Source organism: Pinus tabuliformis, chromosome 9 (assembly GCF_031772625.1).
Source record: "Pinus tabuliformis cultivar Carrire ecotype Pingquan chromosome 9, CPIR1, whole genome shotgun sequence".
In the NCBI taxonomy this organism is placed as follows: domain Eukaryota; kingdom Viridiplantae; phylum Streptophyta; class Pinopsida; order Pinales; family Pinaceae; genus Pinus; species Pinus tabuliformis.
This window is the reverse complement of record NC_142307.1, coordinates 480847724-480875622: the sequence shown is the minus strand read 5'-3', so window position 1 is coordinate 480875622 and position 27899 is coordinate 480847724. Positions and strand designations below refer to the sequence as shown.

At 36.3% G+C, this 27899-nt stretch overlaps 1 protein-coding gene and 1 pseudogene across 1 annotated transcript; one reads left to right on the top strand and one right to left on the bottom strand.

Annotated features, from left to right (window-relative positions):
- The first annotated feature begins 12197 nt into the window (after positions 1-12197).
- On the top strand, positions 12198-15808 carry LOC149149305 (uncharacterized). The gene is made up of 3 exons (XM_089442449.1): positions 12198-12630; positions 12730-13973; positions 14090-15808. Exons 1-3 carry the CDS (start codon positions 12198-12200, stop codon positions 15806-15808), a joined length of 3396 nt encoding a protein of 1131 aa, XP_089298575.1.
- A 5651-nt stretch (positions 15809-21459) lies between these two features.
- On the bottom strand, positions 21460-24046 carry LOC149149304 (L-type lectin-domain containing receptor kinase S.4 pseudogene; annotated as a pseudogene).
- Between the last annotated feature and the right edge of the window lie 3853 nt (positions 24047-27899).

Here is a 27899-nt window from a genome sequence, read left to right as displayed (position 1 = left end):
AGAACATCATAACTTCTTCATACGATGTTGGATTGAGGTGATTCAAGTGTGGTTGGAATTAGGACGACGAACACTACAACTTGATGCCAGTTTTAGGAGATTCCGAGCACTTTCATTTTTGAGCCTATTTTTTATCTCTATATCATTCCTTTTGCTTCTACATGGATATTCTATCAAACATAATGAAGTAAACTTTAAGTACAAGAATTGTGTTTGTGTAGTTCCTCTTTTTCATGTTCATTTTACATTAGTACTTCCCTAACTTTCAACATGACTAGACTAGTTTTATTCTTCAATGAAGAAATCCAATAGTATCCATCCATAGTTCAACCTTGAATTAAACCTTGCATAGTTATTTTAGCAAAGGTAATGGCAAAGGCATTATATAAATAAATCATTAGTATTGTCCATTCATTATCATTGCATAAAGTAATAGAGAAAAAAAAAAAATTGAAACAATCACATTATATTACACATTAATTTGAAAAATTAACCTTGGAAACCCACTTTGAAAATACCCTCCTTGTATAATTAATATAGTGCAATGAAAACATATCCACCTAATCACTATTTATGTAATGCCTTTGTCCTCTCACTATTTATATAATGCCCTTGTCCTTTGTTGTGGCTAATGACAAAGTACATGACTTAAAAAATCTCACTACAATGTCTTTCACAGGTCTTTAAATACAATTTAGAAGAATCTTCACAACTAACTATCTTAGACTTAGATCATCTTTTACAATAACAGCTCACAAAACTTCATCAAAATTAATCATTAATTAAAAAACTTGTGGAAAACTAACTATCTTAGCCGAAGATCATCTTTTACAATAATTGCTCACAAGACTTCATCAAAATTAATCATTAATTAAAAAGCTTGTGGAAAACATCCAATGATGCAAAGCTTTTGGATATCTAAAATTAGTTGTATTTATTGAATATGGGTGATAGTGAAACTCTTACATAGGATAGGCATCACATCTTGAATGTATGTGAAATTGTTGGAGTGTGTAAGAATGTAAACATTAAAGATCTTATTGTGTTGACTACAAGGAAGTTAATAAACTTTTTCAACTTTTTATAATAAATTGGAATGTCATTGATTATATATATGGGGATGTCGATTTTCCTAGGGCGGTTCTGTCGGTTATCATGGATGAGGATATAGTTGATTACTCCGAGGACCCCTTTGTATTGGACCCCACTTGGTCAGTTTTCACCCCACATCTGTCGGTTTTTTCCACAATAATTTCGTTGGAGATCCCTACGAACCTAGTTGGAGCACCTGGGGTTTGTTTGGTGCTGGACTACTCGGTTTTCACTCTCTCGGCACAGTAGTTTCACAACCTGACTGGTCTGCCAACCTCCTCTCAGTCATTCACTGGGGTAACTGAAGAGGTTTATTTCCCCCTAACCTTGATTTACCCATGCTCTCCCTGACTTCATTATAGTTTATATTCTCTTGCCTTGACCCACCCCCCCCCCCGTAGTCACTCTCCCACACGACCCCCATGCTTTAAAATTCCCTAGGTCATCTCATACCCTTCACCCTCTGTCACAGTCTCAGTTTTCACCCCATCCCTTTGATCCCTCATCATCCAACCCCTTCCAACTGATTTCCAACTCTCCCACTTTCGATTGCTTCGCGGAATCATCCCCACGTCATCGGGCTTGATTGGGGAATCAGAGTTGGGCTCTGGTTCAGTTCCTTCCTCTTCCCCTCCAGGTAGACCTCCTCCTGGTCGACTAAGGATATCGTCCAAGCAATTCAAGGGGGTAAAGGTTGGTTCAAAGAAGATTTCACTCACCTTTGGTGACGACATTCATATGGGGGATGTGCTTGATACATCTGACCGTGTTCTGGTGGGACAGGTCAGAGGTAAGGCATATTAGGAAGTAAGACTGCGTCAATGGGTATTGGATATTTTGGGGCAGGTACTCAATGAATTACCATTGGTGGTCACCCTCTCTCATGGATGGTTTTCCCTGTGTTTTCAATGCCCAAAATTCATTCCCTGGGTACTATCAAAGCATTGGAATATTGAAATGGCACCGATACTGCTCAAGTGATGGAGTCCCCTTTTTTATCCTGAGCGAGAACACCTTGGGGCTGGGCCAATTTGGGTGCGCCTTCCTGGATTACCTCTTCACTTCTGGTCGGAAGACATATTCAAGAGGATTGGGAACACCCTTGGATGGTATATGGACTATGATAAAACATATATAGTCACTAGGAATATGTCCATGGAAATAATTTTGGTTCATCTTGACACCAGGGAAGGTTTGGAGGAAAATATGCAGTTGCACTGGAGGAATACATGCAAGGTTCAAATCTTGGATTATGAAGGGGTTCCCTATCGCTATTGGAGGTGCCATAAGATAGGGCACCTATACAAATACTCTCCGCTACTCACATCCATCTCTGCATCAGTGGCACACCGTGAACAAGTTGATGTTACACCCACTATTGACCAATGAGGCAAGGATCCTGCACAGGCCAAGGAACATCCAGCGAAGGATTCGCAAGTGGTTTGAGGCGCTCACATGAAGCATGTTCGTCCCCCATCCCCACGTATCACCAGAGCTCGTGCGGCTGCAGCGTCAGCTGCCTATGTTGCAGGTACATTTTCCTTTACTCCCTCTCTACCTTTTGCTTTAGAACCTATTTGTTTTCCTTGTGTATCGACTTTCACTTCTTCTCTTATTATTTGTCCCCCCTTGGTACTTTTCTCACTGGATCCTTCTATACCTACCTTTTACGCCACTCCCCCATCCATTCCTGGGATCCCAGGAACTATTTCCCCTGATGAGCATTCCACTGAATCTAGTCAGTGTCATAATTATAACCTCTATTCACTAGTCCGATTAACTCTTGGGGATGGTGGTGGTATTGGAATCATTCCCCTTGCCCCATCCACCAGATATGCTAGGGGACGGAAATCCAACATGTCAAAGGCCATATTTCAGCCTGGTCTGGATGTGGCCCATTGTCAACAACAACCCATTGACAAGGTCCTTAGAACTATGAACTCTCTCCCCTCTGGTCCTTCATGAAGTGGATTTCCTTCAATTGTCATGGGCTGGCTAGTCCTGCCAAGAAACTAGCTTTCTGTCGGTTGCTCGATTCAGAATTGGTTGACATTATTTTTGTTCAAGAGACTCTTGCACCCTATACACTTATCACCCCCATTCTTGAGACTATAATCTCGAGCTGGCATTTTCATGCATTGGACATTCGTGGGAGGTCCAGTGGGTTGGCACTGGGCTACAATCCCAGGACTGTAAGAATACTAAATTCTTGGAGGGGGGGAGGGGATCACTGGGGCTGACATTTATTCTACAGAAGTTGGTAGGGGGTTGAGGATTATAAATGTATATGGGCCCTGTATCAACAGGACCCCATTCTGGCATCAGCTACTTAATCATGACTAAATGCAAGCTGAGAACATATCATTGGGGGGGCTCCATTTCTATATTGGTCATGCTAAATCATGGGGTCAAAATTCTCAATGTGACTCTCTATCGGAAGATTTTTGGTCTCTACTGGAGGATGACCATCTGATTGATATTCCCATTGCCCGGATTCAACCCACCTGACGAAATCGGAGGATTGGAGATGATGCACTAGCCAGGATGCTAGATATATTTCTAGTAAAGGACACTTTACTAAATCAAGTACCTTTATATTGATAGTGGGTGGGACTTGGGGGCTTGTCTGATCACATGCCCATCTATCTTGAATTTTCTTGTGGAGACCGTAAACCTAAGGCACCTTCAAATTCAATTCAACTTGGCTTAAGGATGAGGGTTACATCCAGATGGTTACCAAGAATTGAAAGACCTACATTCCCCCATTGGGACAATCGACCTCTGAAGTATTTTCCAATAAACTACTAATCCTGGAGAAAAAATCTATTGAATGGGCGAGGGAAAGAAAGATTAAAGATGAGAAGACCCTGCAGAACAAGGAATTGGAACTTGAAAATATGGGGGACAAGGCAAGTCATGGGTTTGTTTCCTCTTAGGCAAAAGAAAGACTTGTCAAACTAGAAATGGACCCTAATAGAATCTTGAAGGACCGAGAAGAAACATTCGAAGTCGGGCCATATGGTTACAGGAGGGTGATGGAAACACAAAGTTCTATCACCAATTTGTAAATGGGCGTTGGGTTATCAATACTATTTGGCATCTAGAGGATGACGATGGTACTCAAGTAACGGCTTTCCATCAATTGGCCACTCTTGGTACTACCCATTTTGGAAGACTGTTCAGAGCCCCTTCGGAGGCTGATCTTGCAGAAATCATCAGGGTGGCAGGCCACTTTCCCAATTTTGTGGATCATGAAATAGGAGAGGGTTTACTTGTGCAGGTTACCATGGGGGAATTGGAAGCCACCCTTAAGTGGTTCAAGAAGGACAAGAGACCTGGACCCGATGGATGGTCGATAGAATTTTATCTTGCATTCTTCAACATCCTTGGGAACGAGCTCCTTCAGATCATTGAAGATTGTAGATTGAGTGGGCGGATGTATGATGCTTTCAATTCTACTTGTATTTCCCTTACTCCCAAGACTGATGACCTTCAATCTTTCAATGACTTCAGGCCTATTTCGCTCTACAACTGTATCTACAAGATTATTGCCAAGATTATTGCTAATTGCCTCAAGCCCATATTATCTAAACACATTTCCCCGAAGAAATTTGCATTTCTTGATCATCGTCACATTCATGAAGTTGTGGGCACTGCTCAGGAGGTCCTACACTCCATCAAAACTAAGAAGATCAAAGGTATGGTACTCAAGATTGATTTGGCTAAAGCCTTTGGCCGTACCAACTTGCTCTATATTCGGATGTTGTTGACACATCTTGGCATTCCATTATCATTTATTCAATGGATCATGAGCTGTATATCTAATTTTTCTTACAGTGTCATGATAAATTATTCAACATCCACATTCTTCCACATGGAAAGAGGCCTTAGAAAAGGATGCCCCCTCTCACCTCTCCTTTTCTTATTAATCATGGATGGTCTAAGCCGACTCATTACTGCAAACCAAAGACAGTGCAGACAAGTTGGCATCAAGATTATAAACAACTGCACTCTCACCCATTTGCTATTTGTTGATGATATTCTCATCTTCCTGAATGGATCATTTTGGGATACCACTACATTCGCAACTGTCTTTCAATCCTTTTGCTTCGCCAATGGAATGGAATGGAACCATCATAAGTACACTATATCTACTAATGGATGCACACCTAATGACTGGCGTTGGTTTTACCAACGAAAAGTTGGCGCTATTCGATTCGAAAGGTTTCCCAAGTTCTTCCTTGCACTAGGAAGCGCAAGCCCCTCCGGGACCTTTCTTTCCCGTTATCCCTATCCGCAAGGGGAAACTCCTATATTGATAAGGGAAGCTCCTCTATTATATAAGGGGGGGGGCGGCTCGGTTCCACACTCTGACCTCAACGAACGAAACAACCTTCGCTATTACTATTATATAAGGTGAAACCGAGCGCAGGGTGCAGTAATTCCCATTCACCTATTTGCAATTTGTCAAGGGCCTTAAATACTTGGGATTTCAGTTAAAACATGTAAATTACCGGATAGCAAACTGGGTTTGGTTGGCGGTCAAAATTGAAAGGATATTAAATATCTGGCACCATAGATGGCTCTCCAGGGTGGGACAACTTATACTTATCAAATCGGTCTTGGAAGCTACTCTAGTATACTAGATGTCACTAGCTTGGATACCGAAGGGAATCATCAACAAGATACAACAGTTGTGTTGTAGATTCATCTAGAGGGTTAAGCAAGAAGGGCACATATTTGCTTGGGCTAGCTGGCAAACGATTGCTCTCCCCAAAAAATGGTGGGGTTGGGGACTGAAAAGACTAGATATTTTTGCTAGTGCTCTGGCTGCTATATTGGGTTGGAATGTACTCACCTTGAGAAATCTTTGGGTCGGTGTTGTTTATCGTAAGTATATTTTTCCTCTCCGTCTGCTTGACTAGCTTAGGCTCCCATCCTAGGATAGAGCTAATATATCATTGGTATAACGAGCAGCCCTAAACACTATGGCACATATAAGGGATGGACTGACTTGTAAGATTGGAAATGGCAGACTGGTTCGTATTGATTTGGATCCATGGATTGGTTGTGGGAACACACATCAACTTCCCCATGAACTGATTCATCAACTCTTGACCGCAGGCTACACTGCCCTGGCACACATTGCAGATCAGGAGAACACTGATATCTTCAGGCAAACATGGAAAGCATATGATACTCTAGGCATTCCCCCCATTTGGTGGGCTAATTGGCTTTTGTACATTAATGCATTGATGGAATCTCATGTCAGAGTAGCGGAGGGGGAAGATGAACTAAACTGGTCATTCTCTCCAAATGGGAAATACTCCCCCAAACATGGATACTTACATATTTTTTCAGATCACAAACCATCCGCAACTGGCTGGTGGTGGACTGCCCTCTAGAAACTGAAGGTAACACCTCGGGGCAAACTGTTCATGTGGTGCATTCTCCGAAATAAGATCCCTACTGCAGACAACTTACAAAAGCGCACCTTCCATGGCTTGGTGCGTATTATGCAAACAGGGAACGGAAACTATTGATCACTTATTCCTAAATTTCCCTATTTCTATCTCCATATGGACGAAAGTTACATCACAACTTCATATTCAAAATTATTGGCAAGGGACGGTGGTCAGGGAGGCATGGCATCGATGGTGGACCAATGCACATACTCATAGGATTCAGAATCTTCCTCTAATGATTTGTTGGTGCATATAGCTTCAAAGGAACAAAATTATATTTACTAACACTACCCCTTGATGGGCAATAGCCATGGCACAACTCATTACATCATTTCATAACATCCCAGAGGATACTTAAGAACCATCTACACGCATCATCACTCCTGAAATTATTGATCATGACATTCCATGGGAATATTTTGATGGCTCGGCGCAACATCATGGCTGCAACGGAGGCATACTACTCCATACCACTAACTCCCATCACTACAAGATCCGGATGGGACTGGGGGGAAGGATGAATAACTATGGAGAACTTATATCCCTTCGTCACTTATTATACTTTGCACTTGTTAAAGGATGTCGTGGTTTACATATTTTTGGTGACTCACAAATCATAATTAAATGGTTTAATCAACAATATGTTTGTCACACACACACACTCTGTCATATTTTGGATGATGCATTGAGACTAAGAACACAATTTGACTATATTTCTTGTCATCACATCTACAGGGAGCGCAACAAAATTTCCAACTTGCTATCCAAAGAAGCCACACACCAGCCAAGGGGGGTCTAGTTGATCAGAGAACCACAGGGCCTGCAGATTTACAGTTATTACCACAGGCCTTTCATGGATGAGAACCATTGACAAGGTCTACTGGCCCTGATTTCGTGTTTTTTGGGCACAAATTTTGATGTAATTATTTGAATTATAGCAATTTATTATGTCTATATCACTAAACTTATCATATGTAATCATCATAGTAGTCTCTCTTATATGAGATTGACTTATTTAAACTTATCATATGTAATCATCATAGTAGTCTCCCTTATATAAGACTGACTTATTTTTGAGACAAAACAATACAGAGTATGACTCTGATCACTAATACGTCATATGCTATCAACATCTTCAACATGTAATTTTCAATTATTAATAAAAATTATGTTTTTTCCATAAAAAAAAGTATATAAAATTGTATTTAACTAATTCAATATATATTTTTATATAACAATACAAACATATTCAATTAGTAATTAGAAGAACCCTACTCAAGGGCTACTACAAAATTTACCAAAAGAGACGACAACGAACTAAATAATTTACCAAAAGAGACGACAACGAACTAAATGTGTGTTGGCAAATATTTTGATAAATTCACACACTAACTGCATAACAATAGAAAATAAATAAATTATGCGTTATTTTCGAGGTACAAGCATGACTAGCCATAAGGTCCGAAGAACTGAGAAAAATATAGTCAATAAAAGGATAAAAACGCACGAGAAAGGCATATTATTGATTTTTTTTTTCCATTTGTAGTAATAGAAAATGCGAAAGATGCCGAGTACGTGGTATCTTGGATAACATGTCACATATTTGAAAAGACACGAGTACCCAGAGATGGATCTGGAGTTGGTTGATAATTAATGATGAATATTAGAAATTAATGGGAAATGATATAAGTTTGTTGATTTTAGAAGTTTATTTTACAGTTTAGTGTAAACTAAGGGTGATGGGTAAGTATATTTATGTTTAATTTGGAGTTAAGTATGTTGATTTTAGAAGTTTATTTTACAGTTTAGTGTAAACTAAGGGTGATGGGTAAGTATATCTATATTTAATTTGGAGTTGATAAATATTTTTTTTAAATAAAAATAAATAAATAAATATTTTCTAAATAGAAGATTATATTAAAAAAATATGTTATGCATGTTTAATTAATTATTCATATTACCAAATATAATTTTATGTTAAAAAAAAAAAAAAACAAACGTGTTAGTAAATGTTTAAATTTTTATTCTTTTCAAAAATATTTCAACACAAGATTTAAATAAATTATTAAAAAAATAAGTTTTTATATTTAAAACATTTGAAATGATTTTAGTGAATTATTTGTTTAGGTATATAATTTTTTGTCTAAATTCAACAAAGATTTTTTGGACTTAACAAGTTAAATTATGTAATCTCTATAGCATTCAAAAATACAACTTAAACAATGAAAAATTACACATTATTTTTTGCACTTAAAAAATTTAATCCCTCGCAGCTTATGTTACATCCATAATTAAATATATTTACGTTAGTTGCATAAAATGGTAAAAATATGATTTATTTTTTGTAATTTTAGTTTGTAAAATTATATTCAAAATTGTCAAATAAATATAACTACAATCGTATAGAAAATAGCTATTATCTTCTCACCCAAATTTCAATCCCACTAGCTATTATCTTCTCACCCAAATTTCAATCCCACAAAAAATATATATAAATATATAGAATTTGACCGAACAAAACACTCCTTTAAAAATAAAAACTACTGCAAGGCTCTAAAAATCATGATATATTTTGACTTCAAGTGATATTAAGATGAAAATGTTTAATGACAAATATCAATCCGCCATGATAATTAATGCATAAACTAAATCTTTTAATATTTGGAGTGGAGTCAAGTGATATTAAGAGGAAAATGTTTAATGACAAATATCAATCCGCCATGATAATTAATGCATAAACTAAATCTTTTAATATTTGGAGTGGAGTTTGCCATTATTAAGTAAGTTAATTTTTTTCCAAATATAAATTTTTTATTTTTTATTTTGAAAATAAAATGAAATGATTTTAAAAATTTGGAAAATTTTAAAAATTTTAAAAGTTTGGGAATTAATTTTGGGTATATTAAGATTTTAGATTAAAAAATCGTTTTTAATATTAATAAGTATTAATTTTTAGTATTATTAATAAAATAAAAATTTAATATTTTTTTAATTGATAAAGCTTTGTAATTTATATAAATATTTTTATTCAATTATTTTAAAATATAAATATAAATTTTATTTTAAAAATTATTTAAATTAAAATTTGTAATAATATTTACTTTATAATTAAAAATATAAATTAATTTTAATGTATTTAAATTTATATTTAAAAAAAAATCAATTAGAATTTATGAGATATATCAACTAACTATATTGTTGATTTTTATTGTATTTTCAAATTATATATATATTAATTAGTTGCATATTTATGGATATTATAATTTAATATTCTATATATTTTTTCATATAATTATTGACACAAATTAAATTATTAATTTAAATATATATATATATATATATATATATATATATATATATATATAAATTAATAATTTCATTTGTGTCAATAATTATATGAAAAAATATATAGAATATTAAACTATAATATCCATAAATATGCAACTACAATAAATAAATATATATATATATATTTGCATATATAATTATTGACATAAATTAAATTATTAATTTAAATAGTATTATATTTATTGATATTTGTTTAAAGATTTGGAGCCAAAATCAAAATTTAGCTTTTTTGCAATGAGGATCCTCCGCACTTAGCAAAAGTAGGAAAGTAACAAACCCTTGTGGAATATGGATTCCCTCCTGAATTGTTAAAAAAGCATTTTCTTGGCGCGCCTGCTCTGCAACAGTCGACTGCTCCAGCTCGCTCCAGGCCTCTGCGCCCCTCAATCTGCCCAGCCTCATCAATGGAGGCCAGCGGGGACCCTGATCCCCCTCCTTCGCCGCCTCCGGAGGTGTTAGCCTTCCGAACAATGATCGCAGCTGGTCCAAAACGCCCTCCCTCAGCTTCACAACAGAAGTTCGTAAAAAAGCTGGATACGATTCCATCAGTAGCCCTACGAGAAGAAGAAACTTGTAAAGTTGTGTTGAACCTGGCGGAGAGAGGCCTTATAGGTCAGTTCACTGGCCTCTGGCCATCTCCCAAGTCGGTGGATGAATGGACCCAAAGGAACTGGAAGCCCCTGATCAAAGAAGGAGTTAAAAGTTATTTTGTAGGCAAGGGTTTCTTTGTGTTTGTCTTTGAAAACCCAGATGACAGAGGTTTAATCTTTAGAAATGGACCGTATTTCATGGGGCCCCAGGGCCTTTACCTGAACAAATGGTCCCTTGATTTTGATCCCACCCAAGACATCCCCTCTGTTGTCCCGGTCTAGGTTAGGCTCCCACATTTACCTCTTCACTGCTGGAACCAAAAATCCCTACAGATCATAGGCAACACACTGGGAAAATACATAGATCAGGCAGCGAGAAAAGACCAGTACTCATGCGCCCATATCTGCGTAGAAGTGGACCTAGAGGAGGGGCTACCAGAAGCTATCAAACTCACAGTAGCTGGGTTGACGCATGTCCAGGGGTTGGACTACAAATAGTTACCCTTTAAATGCAGGCATTGCCACGGCCATGGCCACTTTGCAAAGAACTGTAAAAAGAGAGTAGAGGAGCAAGCAAACAAACAGAATGGGGAACAATGGACCCTAGTCCAGAAGAATGCAACCTCAAAAAAAGGTATAGGAAAAGGCAACATGGACGGAGGCCCTAGCAGCAACAAAGCCAATCAGGAAGTGGAAGTAAATCCAAAAGGGACAAAAAGTGCTCAGAACAATCAAGTTACCCTACCCCAGGAGAATGTAGAACAGGCAGACATACCACCTTCAAACAAGGAGGAAGGGGAAGCAATCCAGACCGAGGCCAACCAAGGCAGTCCCTCTAATCCCTCATATGCAGAGATAGTAAGGAAAAAACCAATTGAAAGCTCTGGCTCCTCGGAGGATGAAACCTACGAGCGACAAACGAAAAACGCTGGAAGGAAATCCTGCAAAGAAAAAAGGTAGGAGGAGGCAAAAAGACTCAAAACACAAGGAAGACAAACAACCATAGAAATGTCTATTGGGCGAAACATCAGACCAAGGCCCTCCAAGGGAGGCCTCAATACTCCCTCAAGCAAATAATGAAGCTCATCTCTTGGAACTATAGAGGACTAGGGAACCCCTCCAAAATAGAAGTAGTCAAGGATCTTATGAAAGCAGAGCCCTCAGATATCCTCATGCTCCAAGAGACCAAAATAGAAGGCCAAGCCCTTCTAGAGATCAGCAGCTCAAAGTGGAATAAAAGAGCAGGCAAAGCTGTCAGCGCAAGGGGAACTTCTGGAGGGCTGGCAACTCTCTGGAACAATGACCTTTTTCATCTGAAAAACCACAAGGAAACACAGCACTGGATCCACACGGAATTGATGCACAAAGCAAGTTGTATATTTCCCTTTTCAATCTCTATGTCCCAGTTTCTTATCATGAAAAGCAAGAGTGCTAGAACTCCCTTTCAACCTTCTTAGAGTAGTCATCCCCTAGCAATATCATCATAGCAGGGGATCTCAACATCATTATGAAAGCAAAAGAAAAGAGGGGAGGGATAAGCAATAGAGATCCCATGCTAGACGAGGTGGAGGAACTCTTTTAGCGCTGGGATTTGCTGGACTTCAATCCTATCAAAGGCTTTTATACCTGGTCCAATAACAGAGTCGGATCAGAACACATCTCAGCTTGGTTAGACAGGTTCATGGTACAAAGCTCCATAACAATGAACAAAAAGATAATCATCACTAAAATCCTGCCCAAACTAGCTTCTGATCATAAACCTATTCAGCTTCTCTTGGAAGATGAAGAAGATCTGGGGCCTATTCCATTCCGGTTCAACCCTCTATGGATCGAGAAGGAAGGTTATATCGAGACAGTGAAGGCAGCTTGGGCCAAAACTTTCACGAGATCCCCAAGCTATGTCTGGGAGCAAAAATTGAAAGCAACCAAGCAGGCTCTGAAGAACTGGATAAAGAGACCAGGCCCCTCTCCTACTGAGCAAAGAAAGGAGTCAGTTCATGCATTGCAGACTCTGCAAACAGAGATGGAAAACAAAGACATCACAACAGAGTTGCTGGAAAAAGAAACAAAAGCCCAACGCTCTGCCCACCAAACTTTCAGAAAGGAAGAAGAATATTGGCGACTAAAATCTAGAAGTTTGTGGTTGAAGGCTGGAGACTGAAACACCTCCTTCTTCCACCGACAATATAGAGTGAGATTGTCAAGGAATCACATAGCAAAAATTAAAACATCAGGCATTGTTTGCAAACGTTTTAACCAAGTCAAAGCTGTTGTTGAAACCCACTTTAGGAATCTTTACAGAGAAGAAACCCACAGAAATAACGAGGAAGCCGTTGAGTTCATCGCCAACATCCCTTCTCTTATTAGCCTTGAAGAAAATATAGCTCTCTGCAGGCCAGCCACAGAGGAGGAAATAATAAAAATTATCTGGTGCATGGACGCAGATAAGGCTCCCGGGTCTGATGGATTTACAATCCATTTCTACAAGTCTTGTTGGTACATTATCAAAGTTGATCTCTGCAAAATGATAGGCTGGTTCATGAAAAAAGCCAAGATAGGCGGAGGAACTAACTCCACTTACCTCGCTCTAATCCCCAAAGACACCAATCCGGAGACATTCGCAAGGTTCAGGCCCATTTCGTTGTGCAACGCTTCATATAAAATACTGGCAAAACTGATAGCAAACCGGATTAAGCCGCTGTTAAAAAGACTGATCTCCCCTCCTCAAGGCGGATTCGTTGAAGGCAGGCATATTCTAGATAATGTAATCCAGGTACAGGAGATCATTCACTCTAGCAAGCAGCGGAATGAAAAAGGCATGCTGATTAAATTAGACATGGAAAACGCCTTCGACAGAGTGGATCGCTCTTTCCTCTGCCATGTCCTGCTCTCATTTGGCTTTTCGTCCCAATTCGTAAATCTTATCAAAGCATGCATTGATAAACCATGGATCGCCCCTTTAGTCAACAGTCGCCCCACAAATTTCTTCCAAAGCCAGAGAGGCATCAGGCAGGGATGCCCCCTCTCACCATTCCTGTACATCATAATGGCGGATACCCTCAGTCGTAAACTCACTGCAGAAAGAATAAACGGCAACATCCCAGGTCTTAAGCCTTCCCATGGAGCTGAAGCCCTGAACCACGCTCTATTCGCTGATGATTCCCTTCTTCTAGGCGGAGCCTCCATCAGAATTTCCAAAGCCATAAACGCAGTTCTCAATAGTTATTGCAGAGCCTCAGGGGCATTAATAAATGAGAACAAAAGCGAAGTTTACAGCTGGAACATAGATCAGAGGGAGCTCTCTGGTATAACCACTCTCCTCGGATTCAAAGGACAAGCAACCTGGGATAGATTCAAGTATCTGGGCCTTCCCATTATATCAGGAGCCAATAAAAGAACACTCTGGAATGAAATAATCTCGAAAATCAAAACAAAAATTGCAGCGTGGGGAGGCTATTGGCTGACGAAGGGAGGCAAAGTAATTTTAATAAAAGCCATGCTGTCACGCTACCAATCTATCAGGCAGCGTTTCTCCTAGCACCAAGAAATGTGGCGGAGCAAATATCCAAACTGCTTAGAGACTTCTTGTGGCAGGGAGGAAAGGGAAATGAAAACAAAATGCATCTGGTGAACTGGGACGTGGTAAAAAAAACAAAGGCAGAAGGAGGGCTGCAAATCAGAGATCCAACTCTTGTCAATTTAGCGCTGGGAGGAAAGATCTTGTGGAAGCTGATCCATGAGCCCTCCCATCCAGTTAGTGTAGTGTTGCGCACTAAGTACAGACCCAACAAATCCCTCAGTAATCTTCAGAACGCAAATACAGTCAACAGCACGCAGGTGTGGAAATTATGTTGTAGGAGCAGTAAGTTCTTCAACAAACAGGTTTACAGGATCCCTGGTAACGGCAAACGCACCCATCTGTGGCTTGACAGTATTATGGGGAAAGAACCTCTGCAGAATAATGAGGACATAGCTGATCTCAGGGACTGGCTGAAGCAAGCAGGAGTCAACACCATATACGATCTGTCAAATTGGGATCACCGTGGAGATTGGGCAGGATGGGATTTTCATGGAGTCCTAGCGCGGTTATCCCACCAACAAACTCTGCTTGAAGATCTGCTGGAGGAAGTAGCGCCTGTCAACAGATCCATGAAAGACAAATGGGGATGGGGTCAGTCTGGAGTCTACACCACAGCAGCAGGATATAGAGCATTGCAGGCTTCAAGAAATAGCAGACAAACTCCGGCTTTTTGGAAGAATGTCTGGGAACCCCTAGCCCTACCAAAAGTGAATTTCTTCTTCTGGACCCTGGCACATAATAAACTCCTAACTGGTGATAATCTGGAAAAAAGGAATATAGTAGGGCCGCACAGATGTGGGTTATGCAGCAGCAACTTCGAAACAGCCCAGCATATTTTCTTGGAGTGCAATTTTGCAAAAGAGGTATGGGGAATTATTTTACATAAATTTCAGATTATTCTGCCTTCACAAATCTCTGTTGCAGACCTCTACGCCACTTGGAGTCGATTCTATCCCCAGTGCATCCCTTCCAAATCATTCTGGAGTAAAATTTGGACAGCCATCCCAAAATATGTTTGTTGGCAGCTTTGGCTAGCTCGAAATCAGCAGATTTTCAGAGAGATGAGGCACTCTCCATTGCAAGTTGCAGCAAAAGCAAAATCCTTTCTCCTGGAAGCAGCCCAACAGCAGTACTTCAAAGAAGACCCATTGTTACTGCCTGAAGAAAAAAGATGGCTAGGCCTGTTAGAGCCTTGCCCGCATAAGCAGCTCCTCTCTCCACAGAAGGCAAATCAGGAATGGCGCATAAGAGATGAAGATGACAAATTCCAATCATGGTGGCGGTCACAAAACTTAACCACAATCTTCTTCGATGGAGCGTCTAAAGGTAATCCCGGAGCCGCCGGTGCTGGGGGGGTCATCTACTCTTCGGATGGGGCCTTAAAAGACTGTTTCAGTTGGGGATTAGGCCAGAAATCTAACAATCAAGCAGAGATTCTTGGGCTGCTCAAAGATTGCCATATAGCAAGAGATAAAGGTGCCAAAGACCTCCAAGTTTTCGGGGATTCAGAGTTAATAATAAAAAGCCTAAAGATGGGAAATCTATTTAGCAATGCCAGCCTCAACAAAATACTGGACAGATTGATGAGAGTTCTCCTAGACTTTGACACATGTAAGTTTTATCATATTCTTAGAAAGTCAAACAGTGAAGCTGATCAAATGGCAAACAAAGGCAGCTCTCTGATGAAAGGACTGCTAATCGTAAACAACGAAAGCATTGTACAAATGCCCTAAAAATCAAGCAGATCTTAATCAGCAACAGGTAGAAATCTGCAATGTAATAGGAGCTGCTTTGGCAAAGACCCAAGTTTTTTTCAAATAAATAAAAATCATAACCGTTTTAGTTAAAAAATAAAAAATAAAAAATAAAATAGCTTTTTTCGTTGCACTCAAAGTTTTGGACATGAAGTCTTAACAGTTCTTGTGTGTTCATATTAAACATGGAATCCGATATCAAAGCTTAGTGAGCCAGAGGCTCATTAGAAGGCAATGTTTAAGTATGTCAGTGCTCACCATGGAGTTGACATGCGTCTCTTTCAAAATAAAAATAAAATATTCTTTTAATAGAAAAGAAATGTCACTTATATTAAAAGAAAAAGAAAAAGAAAATGTTATGCATGTTTAATTAATTATTCATATTACCTAATGTAATTTCATGTAAAGTAATTAGAAGTAAAAAAAAGAACATGTGGTTAAAAGTTCAAAAATATTTGAATACGTGATTTAAATAAGTTGTTGGAAAAAATAAGTTTTATAGTTAAAACACTTGAAGCAGTATTTTACAGTTTAATCATTTTTTTAAGTGTTTAATTTTTTGTCGAAATTAAACAAAGATTTTTTGGACTTACAAATTTAAGTTATTTAATCTCTATAACATTCAAAAATGCAATTTAAAACAATGAAAAATTACACATTATTTTTTGCACTCTAAAATAAGTTTGCACTTGAAAAAATTTAATCCCTTTGGACCCATGTTAAATCCATGTTTAAATAGATCTACACTAATTCTATAAAATAATAGAAATGAAATACATTTTTTATAATTTTGATTTATAAAATTATATTCAAAAACATGAAAATAAATATAACTTTAATAATATGGAAAAATTGTTATGATCCTCCCACCCAAATTTCAATCCCACCTAAATTGACATATCATCTTTGATACATTGAACCATTAAAAAAAACATATTCCAATCAAATCAACCCATTGAATTTGACAAAAAAACACTGCATTAAAAGTAAAAACTATTGCAAAGCTCTAAACAATCATGATATATTTGACAAATATCAACCGATCCAATCCATCCTGATATATTTGACAAATATCAATTGATCATGATATTTAATGCATAAACTAAATCTTTTAATATTTGGAGTGGAATTTGCCATTATTAAGTAGTAAAATATATATATATATATATATATATTTTTATTTCAAATATAAACATTTTATTTTGAAATTTTGAAAATAAATAAAATGAAATGTAATAGTTTTAGTTAATTGAAAATGGTTTTAAAAATAAAAAATTAGGAATCAAGTATTAATTTTAAATATTATTAATAAAATCAAAATAGTTAGTTGAAAAAATTTTATCAAGAAAGTTTTTAGAGGATAATTAATAAATTTTGTAATAAATAATAAATATTTTTATTCAAATATTTTAAAACAAAAATATAAATTCTATTTTAAAAATTATTTAAATTAAAATATTTAATATAAATTTTATTTTAAAAAATTATTTAAATTAAAAAATTTAATAATACTTATTTTATAAGTGTGAATATATATTAATTTTAATGCAGGTAAATTTGTATTCAAATTCATATTAAATCTAAGAATTTAATAAATCATCCATAGTAGATGTCAACTAATTATATTGTTGATTTTGATTGTATTTCCAAAATAAGAATAAATAAATATTAAATCAATCATATATATATATATATATAATTAATTATATATATATATATATATATATATATATATATATATTTTTTTTTTAATTTCTAGTTGCATATTTATAGATATTATAATTTTAATATTCAATATATATTTTCATATCATTATTGACACAAATTAAATTATTAATTTAAATCAATGTTATAGTGTTATAATTATTTTAAAAATATATAGTTTTATTATAATTTAAAATTGATATTTTTTTAAAATTTGGAGCCAACATCAAAAGTCGGTTTTTTAGTGCATTCAAAGTTTTGGACATAAAGTCTTAATAGTTCTTGTGTAATCATATTAGACATGGATCTAGTTCACGCTTCCAAAGTGATCAATCTAAAGAAATTGTATTTTTTTCGTAGATTTATTATAACTGAAACCACTCTGCAAATGAAAGTTAACTCATCATTATTGTGTAAAGACAACTATGCCACTGGTAAATCTTAAGCCATTATCATTTTTCTCTCGAAAAACTTTTAACCAAATAAAAATAATTTTCATCCTTATTAATACTAAAAATAACTTTTTAATATTTTAATATAATAAACTATAATATAAATTAAATATTATATATTAATTATAATAATCAATAAAAATATAATTATTTTGCAAATGGGGTAGCAAGTTAAGTGGGCTTGATTGTGGGGAAAACTCCACAGTTAAGCGCGCTTGAGCTAGAGGAGTTCTGGGATGGGTGACCTCCTGGGAAGTCCTGGTTACCGGGTGCAAGCCCCGGAAGTGACGATTGATGCTATGTGATTCATTTCACTAGTTTCAATCCCACTTCATCACCCCTGTGAGCATCACCCGATGCAATGAGTGCTAAGTGAACTATTAAAAAATCATGAGAAATTAGTCAGTTACGACTACCTCTCATGGAATGGAAATGGTCATACATGAATGACTTACTTAACACAGTTGAATCCCAAAATGATATCTAATATAATGCACTGCGTAAAAACCCCATACTTAAATTCAAAAAGAGTCAAGGGATCTCTACTTGAATGGTTCATGAGGCACAATACTTGCTAAGGTTTTGCAAATGGGGTAGCAAGCTAAGTGGGCTTGATTGTGGGGAAAACTCCACAGTTAAGCGCGCTTGAGCTAGAGGAGTTCTGGGATGGGTGACCTCCTGGGAAGTCCTGGTTACCGGGTGCAAGCCCGAAGTGACGATTGATGCTATGTGATTCATTTCACTAGGTTCAATCCCACTTCTTCATTTCACTAGTTTCAATCCCACTTCTTCACCCCTGTGAGCATCAAATGAGTGCTAAGTGAACTATTCAAAAATCATGAGAAATTAGTCACTTACGACTACCTCTCATGGAAATGGTCATACATGAATGACTTAATCAAATGAGTGCTAAGTGAACTATTCAAAAATCATGAGAAATTAGTCACTTACGACTACCTCTCATGGAAATGGTCATACATGAATGACTTACTTAACACAGTTGAATCCCAAAATGATATCTAATATTTTGAATGAATAATACAATTTATTTGAAATAAAATTAAAAATATATTATTATTTCATTATATTATAATTTAAAATATTTTATTTTTTATATTCATTTTTTTAAACATATTATTTTTATTTTTAATTTTTAATTTTTATAAATTAAAAAAAAAAAAGAAAAACAATAAACAGAACAAAACAAAAAACCAACTAACTTAACACATTTTTGGTAAATTTAGACCAAACGTTTTACCACTCAAACACTCCGTCCTATCCACGTTCGAACACTCCGTCCTATCCACGTTCTCAAGATTCCCATGTTAGAAAACTTATACAACATCGCTTGTCCATCCCTAAAAGCAAAGCATGGCGCACTAAACCAGTTTTGCGGGGAGTAGGTACTAACCTAGGCGCACCTATGATAAATTTATACTTGGAAGAAGAAATATTTTATGACCTTTATATTCTTTCAAAAATTAGTGTTTAAAAAGTATTTCTTGTAATCCAAAAAGTATTAGTAGAGCGGCAGAGTAGGAAGTCATTCAAGACGACTCCTCACGATGGTGCATACTACTGGCCCAAACAGTTTAAGAACTATGGCAAAATGCAGGGCATTTACAACCTGATTATAACTGTCTCTATTATTAGTGGGAATGAAGTAACAGTGCAATGTGTTAAATTTTTTTCCTATATCTAATTTGCAGAAAATGAGATATTTTTGATGTTAGATTGGAAATTAAAAATATAATGAAAAATGTTTACTAGGTTTTGAATAGACAATGATAAGTGTTTTGTTAAGGAGTTTTTTGATGTGAAGTCATTGATTTAATTCTCTTGGATGGACAGTAATAGGTGTTTTGTTAAGGCATTCTTTGATGTGAAGTCACTGGTTCAATTCTCTTCCTAATTTAAGTGATATATTGAACATGTTGAAGATGTAGTCCTGCCAAGCTTAAAAAAAAAATTAAATGTAACATATTATTGATTTATCAGGGTTATATATAAGGAAAACAATAATGATCTGTATAATATCAAGTCGAGGTGATATATTGGACACATTGAAGATGTAGTCCTGCCAAACTTAAAAAAAAAAAAAGATTTAATGTAACATATTATTGATTTATCAGGGTTATATATATAAGGAAAATAATAATGATCTGTATAATATCAAGGTGACATATTGGACATGTTGAAAATATAAAGAAAATAATAATGATCTATATAATATCAAAGTGATATATTCGACATGTTGAAAATATAATTCTGCCAAACTTAAAAAAAATAATATAACACATTATTAATTTATCAAGATTATATATATATATATATATTAAATAACAATAATAATAATATGTATAATATTTTAGCAGGAAGTTTTAATTCAGAGACTTGAAGCTAAATTGAAATCAAATCAAAATTTTGTGGAACATTGCACCTGAAGAAACATGGAGTGGGTGCAAGCCTAACAAGAAACATTCACATATTTTGGAACACCACTTATATGCACACAACAAAGTAGCAGAACAGGTCTAAATTGCACATATTTGGGGGCACTATTAATAATATAACACATTATTATTTTATCAAGATTATATATATATATATTAAATAACAATAATAATAATCTGTATAATATTTGAGCAGGAAGTTTTAATTCAGAGACTTGAAGCTAAATTGAAATCAAATCAAAATTTTGTGGAACATTGCACCTGAAGAAACATGGAGTGGGTGCAAGCCTAACAAAAAACATTCACATATTTTGGAACACCACTTATATGCACACAACAAAGTAGCAGAACAGGTCTAAATTGCACATATTTGGGGGCACTATTTATATGCACAGACCAAAGGAGCAACGTTTCACTTATGATGAACAGTCACAGAAATCTTAGCTGTGGGATCTTGAAGTTAAGAAGCCTGTTGAAAAACAGAGTGTCATATTTGACGAAGCAAGCACAGTTGTGAAAGGATCGGAGTGCCCTGACAATGGGTGAGATTGAACCTAGAAAATTTCCATGAATCTGACGGTGAGGAATTTGAATCAGTGCAGAAGATGCATATGTCAATGAGCAAAAGTATTAAGATTCTGGTGCAGAAGACATATATATCACTGAACAAGAGTCTTAAGATTTTGGTGCAGAACTTGGAAGCGTTATTGATGTGAAACCCGATCTCTTAAACAAGCCATTTGCCAAGATAAAAACTGAGCCAAAATGAATTGAAGAAATATCACAAATAGATGTTGCCCTACATTATGTTTCATCAAATACTCTTCAAAGAACCATAGAACTGCACACCATTTATCTACATTTAAAAATTACAGACTTCAGATCTGTTAGTATTATTTTCTATAAAATGCATCAAAAGAAAAATTTCCAAGCTCTGTAACTCTGGAAATCGACCCTTAATTTGTGTGAGAAGGCAGTAACTCATAATTTGTGTGAGAAGGTAGTAACTCATGCACCAATGTAGCAAAAATAGAAATCTTTTCACACTCGATTCAAAGACTTGAATTAGTTACAGGGCTTTCAATTCAAAGACTTGAATTAGTTACAGGCCTTTCAATCTCTTCCTAGGAGCAGTGAAAGTGGCGTTCTTCCACCAGCTGTAAAGGTAGGCTTCCCATCCGATGTGCTTATACTAGCATGTGAGAAAGTATTTAAAGAACCATGCTTGCATGAAGAAAATGAAAAGATGAAATCCCCAAAAGGTTTGCTTCTTGGAGATGAGTCTACTGAGGGAGGTTCAGAAGGTAGGACAGGAAGTGGTTTATCGCCTGAAAGCATTTGCACTACCTGTCTCATACTAGGTCGAGCTTCGGGATGAGGGTGAGAACACAATAAACCCAGTCGAAGAACGAGCTCAGCTTCTTCAATAGAGTATTCATTAAGAAGTCTAGGATCCACTGCATGCAAAAGCTTCCCATTGGAATGCAACTCCCACACCCAATCCACCAAGACTAGTTCTTCAGGAGACCTCTTCGGCTCAATAGGTTTTCTTCCACAAGCTACTTCAAGCAATAATGCCCCAAACCCAAACACATCAGTGCTTGTTGTGGCCTTACCAGTGCGCGTAAGCTCTGGTGCAAGGTAGCCAAGAGTTCCAACTACATGGGTGGTGTGAGGATTTGACCCATGCTCATATAGGCGAGCAAGCCCAAAGTCTCCTAACCTACCATTCAAATCTGCATCTAATAACACATTGCTTGCTTTGACATCTCTATGCACTACCTTCTGCTCCCATTCTTCATGAAGATAGAGCAGAGCTGAAGCAACACCTTTCAAAATTGTAAACCTCTGTGCCCAACTCAAAATATTCTCTGTATTCTCAAACAAGTGCTTGTCAAGGCTACCATTTGGCATATAATCATAAACAAGCAAAAGCTCTGCCTTATGCCTACACCAACCTTGAAGTCGAACTAGGTTGCGGTGACGAAGCTGGCCAATACTCGCAATCTCTGCAATAAATTCCCTTACACCTTGCTTGGATTCGTGTGAAATCCGTTTCACTGCAACTTCCAGGCGAGTGCTGGGAATCACGCCCTTATATACGCTCCCAAAACCGCCAAACCCCAGCAGTTCTTTGTCCCTGAAACCCTTTGTGGCCACTTTAAGTTCATTGTATGGAAATCTATGAGGCCCATATTCAAGCTCCCATTCTTCAATCACCTCACTCTGTCGAATCCTCCTTATAAGGTGAACTGCTGCCAGAATTGCAACAACCGTGATAGTTACAGCAGCAATGGATACCCCAATTGTGAACATTCTAGTCTTCACCATAGAATTTGCAGCTGCAATATGAGGAAGCTTTGAGAGTTCAAGGTCGTGTGCAGGCCCATTCATCCTGAAACTCCATCCCAGAACGCGATGAGCACTAGAAAGCAGCCCTGTGGATGCTGAAAACCCCACATACATATTATCAAGAAGGACATCCGAGAGCTTAACATGAACAGATATCAATGGACGATCAGGCTTCGGCATCCCCCCTGGTACAACACTCACATTAAGCCTATTCTCTGCACCATCAAAATCTATCCAGCACTGAATGCTCTTCTGAGATTTAAGATCAAATTCCTGAACAGCTCCATTACCAATCCTGTACCCGGCTGTTGCGGCCCTAATCGATGTCAGGCTGTTGATGTCTATGCCCACATGGTTATCGTCAAGATCATCAAACTCAAAATCCCGAACTGTATCCAACTCCACCGCAAATATATGATTATAATCCTTCCCGTTGCTGGAATCATTGAACAGGCCAAGGTAGGGGCTGGACAAAGCTCCATGCAACCCCTTAAATGGGGTCAACAGAAACGCTATGCCGTGACCTCCAAGAAGGCGGTACAGTGGGACAATGGACACAACGAAGGTTGTGCTGAAAGAAAAAGAGGAATTCCTCGAAGAATTCTTAAAATGCAGCGGAATCGGATACAGGGCATGGCCCAACATACGCTGTGTCGCATTAGTGAGCTCTAAAACTCCCGCAGGATTAATATTCGCCATTCCATCCAACGTCAGATTGCTGTTTCTGAATCCATTGAAAACAAAATTGTCGAACTGGGCCAATGCAAAAACAGAATTCAGAAAAAGAAAACAAACCCACGCAAACATCCGGGCCATTCGATGGAATGGCTTTACCAATGAATTCTGGAATGGTGGAGAACGCTGGCATGGCCTGTGAATGTTGTGGGGAGCAACGCAATCGGCATCGACACTGAATTCAAAAGAATTGAGTCAAACCATTTAATTTATGTTAAGCGGCAGAACAAGGGCCAGCTCTGCAGCATATGGAAGATACGGCGGGCGCGTTGACCTGGAACGTGGGCGGTGAGACCAGTGTCTATAGTGATTGCTGCAGCTGACACAATTGGCCAGGCTGTACGCTCACTGATGACATTGTCAGACGCGCTTCTTCATCGTTTCGTAGACAGAAGCAAGCCTGGCGAAGGAGGTGGACTGTCGTGAAGTGACACAGTGTGGCATGGAACTGCAAGCCAAGTGTCCGTTAAGGTTCTAGCCGAACTCTGAAATCAGTTAGATTTCATTCGAACGGTGGGAACGGGCGTGCATTTTTCAATAAAAGATGGGATCGTGGGGTTTCTATTTAAAGCGATGAACTGGGTTATCTAATAACCATGGTTACAAGATTCTTGCATATGGTTGCACTTAATTGTTGTTTTTATATCAATTATTGGATTTTTTTAAATGGTTTTATTGGATTTTTTTTTATTAATACATCAAATAATTTTATTGAAAATTTTTTTTTTAATAATTTTATTTAAAATTTGATAAATATTTTTAAAAGGAGTTGTCTATAATGCGACTTTTTGAGATTCCGGTGACGGAATCCGGCGGAAGAAATTGAGCTGAAATCATGATTTGTTGCAGTTAAAATGGTTTTTTAACTGCATATTCAGATTCAGCACCCTGAAAAACCCCTGGGACAGTTTCATTGTGCAGAAATTAGTTATCAAACTTGGATTTCCATAAATCACTGCCGGATATCGCCGGAAAGGCTTTCAAAAAGTCGCGTTAAAGACTACGGCTTTTTAAAATAGTAAATTTAATTTATTTAATTTATAAAATTAAATCTTAAAAAATTATAAAATGCTAAATTTATTTATGCATTAAAAATATATTTTAAATATTAAAAAATCACAATTTTATATTTAAAAATATTCAATAACATAGAAAATTACAATCTTATTCTAAATTATAATATAAAATTTTAACAAAAAACAATTTTATAATTACAGTTCTTTTAAATATTAATATATTTATATAATTATAATAAAAATATATATATAAAAAATTTGCCTATGAAAGTTTAGAAAACATATTTTAAACCTAAGAAAATTTCAATCTTACTCTGAAATATAATATAAAATTTTAATTAAAAAACAGTTATATAATTACAGTTTTTTTAATATTAAATATATTTATATAAATAATTATATATATATATATATATATATATATATATATAAACTCTAACATATTTTGCTCATGTTTCACGTTAATTTATTTAGAAAACATATTTTAGTCATGTTCCATATTAATATATTGGCACCGCTAAAGCAAGGACCTTATTTTCACGAGTGTCTTATACAATTTTTTGTGGACATATTCGTTGTATGTTCTTTAAATTTGATGGACTGTATTGTCATGTAAATTTTATATATATAAAGTTTTATTAAAATTTAAAATTAATTTATTTATAGTGTAAAATAATAAATGGTGATAAAGTGTATTATTAAAGTATTTAGTGATATGAAAGACATTAACATTAGAGTGCGATAGGTCATTTATCCTCTTTTTTGTTTTCTGGTATAAGCTAGGAAAGTTTACATATATTTGTCTTTGTTTGTTTTTAGATTCTCTCATAGGACTAGAGGGATCGTTTATGTCCGCAGAAAGGATAGCCTACACAATAGTGGAACCAACCAACAAAGGAGCCCCCATGAATTGTAATGTATCCCAAACTAAACTACACCTTCGATATATAGAAGTATCATTTTTGTTACATTCCAATGATTCTCATGAGAAATTTGCATATATTGAACAACAAGACCAATAGGAATGGAAATATTAGGACAAGCATGAGTCAAAAATAAGAGGCTACCAACTAACTAGAGGTATGAAGTGACATCAACTTTGGGTGTAGTGCAAGTGATAACAAGTTTGACTCTAGATTGAAAGGAAGAATAGGATGGTTTACAATGTTCCATGTGAAAGCAATGAAGAAGTTCTCATGCATACATAGATTGGGAGAGATAAATTACTTCCTTTGTTTGTAATACTTGGGGGCCAAGAAAATAATGCAAATAACCTAATTCTGTCATTTCAATCTTCTTCTTAAGGATTAATTTCACATGGATTAAAATTTTGGGGTCACTACTATTGAGGATAAGGTCATAAACATAAAGATGAGGGATTATGAGATGGCTTCCTACTTTCTCAATGTAGACATTGGGGTTTGAATGAAATTTGGAAAAGTTGATGTCATGAAAAATGTTATCCTTTTTTGCATGCTAAGCTCGAGGAGCTTGCTTAAGGCCATAGAGAGATTTCTTACAGTAACAAGCAAATTTGGAGTCACTTTGAACATAGCCAAGAGGTTTCTCTATTTAAATTTGTTCTTTTAGATCCCCATGCAAGTAGACAAATTTAACATCCATTTGATGGAGTTCCCATCCATGTGAAATATCAAGGGCTAGAACAAGGTGGATGGAATTCATTTTTGGTGACATGGGAAAATGTTTCATTGTAGCAAATTCCTTCAACTTGAGAGAATCCTTTACCAACTAATCAAGCCTTACATATTTCAACACTTACAAATGATGCATACTTTGTTCTATACACCCATTTACATCTTATGCACACTTTATTCTATACACTCTTAATCTTAGTCCATGCTTATTCCAATGTATATTTTTTAAATTGTTTGGGAGCGTGATTTACTACCTAATTTGCATTATTCATTTCTTCCACCCAATAAAAAAGGCTTAATCCCTTATATTGAATCATACAATTAGCCATTTACTTTAATGTACGATTCTTTCTTTCAACAACACCATTATGTTGTGGTGTATATGGAACAATATGTTGCATTAGCATGCCTTGTGTAGCGTAGTAAGTAATGAATTTGTTGATGATGTATTGACCCCCATTATCTATTCTTAACATTTATAGTTGATGTCAAGATTGTTTTCCTATAAGGGCCTTATAGGACAAGAAAATTCCAAAAACTTCACTCTTAAGTTTTAAGGAGCAAATCCAAGTGAAAAAGGGTTGAGGTGTGCTAAGAGGCACGTTTGTCAAACTTGTCCCAACAATGTTTTTTGAGAACACAACTAGCACAAACACCATCTCTACTCGAAATGAGAGGAAGAACAATCACCATATTTTGATTACATAGTTGTTGCAATGAGTGATAATTTAGATGGCCAAGTTTCTCATGACAAAGTTTTCTCAAGTCATCATTGTGAGTAATAGAAAATGAAGGAAAAGATGATGAGCCAAAGTTGTCAAACTTAGACAACATGGTAATATCATCAATAATTCCATGGCAAGGATATGTTTAAGGTCTTTTAAATCCTTGATTACAACTTGGTGAGGTGAAAACTCTATTGTTTCTCCTTCACCTAAATGAGTGATCTAATATACTTATAGAAGGTTGCATTAAATACTTGGATCACATAATACGTCATTGAAATGACCATTATCTACTTTAAGTATTCCACACCCACAACACTGAGAGATCTATCATCACCACCACATATTTGTTTTGTGTTACACTCATTAAGAGTAGAAAAATGATTTTATATTTATCCACATGATATGATGCTCTAGAATCAACAATCCACTCATAAAAAGAGGAAGTAGAGGTTGCATTCAAATAGAAACAAGAAGGAGAAAGTGCATGTCCATGAGAAGAAGTGTTAGAAGAAGAAGAATCAAGATCTGTGTTTTGTTTCTTCATTGTTACTTCCAAGGCCTCCATATTTCTCAAACATTTAGACTCTAGATGGGGAAATTTCATCACATAATCCCCCATGGTATTTAAGGTTTTTATCTCAAGCCACACATCATCACCATCAATTACCACATGTTTTAAGAACACATAGATAAGTCCTCAAGAACTGTTAAGGGATGCAAAAGGACATGACACCATCCCATTTGCATGTTGGGATTAATATCCATCCCATTTATTAAATTCCTCCTTATGGTGCATTAATGTTGAGGTGGGACAATGAAGTAATTAAGGCAAAGAATTTGTCATAGCTTCTAAAGAAACATCAACCAAAACATCAACCAATCTAGAACTCATGGTAAGTCTTTCACTTGGCTTTTGGTTGGTTTACTAGAAATTTGGTCTAATTGTTTCAACATCTTGGTGCTTCTAGTGGATTA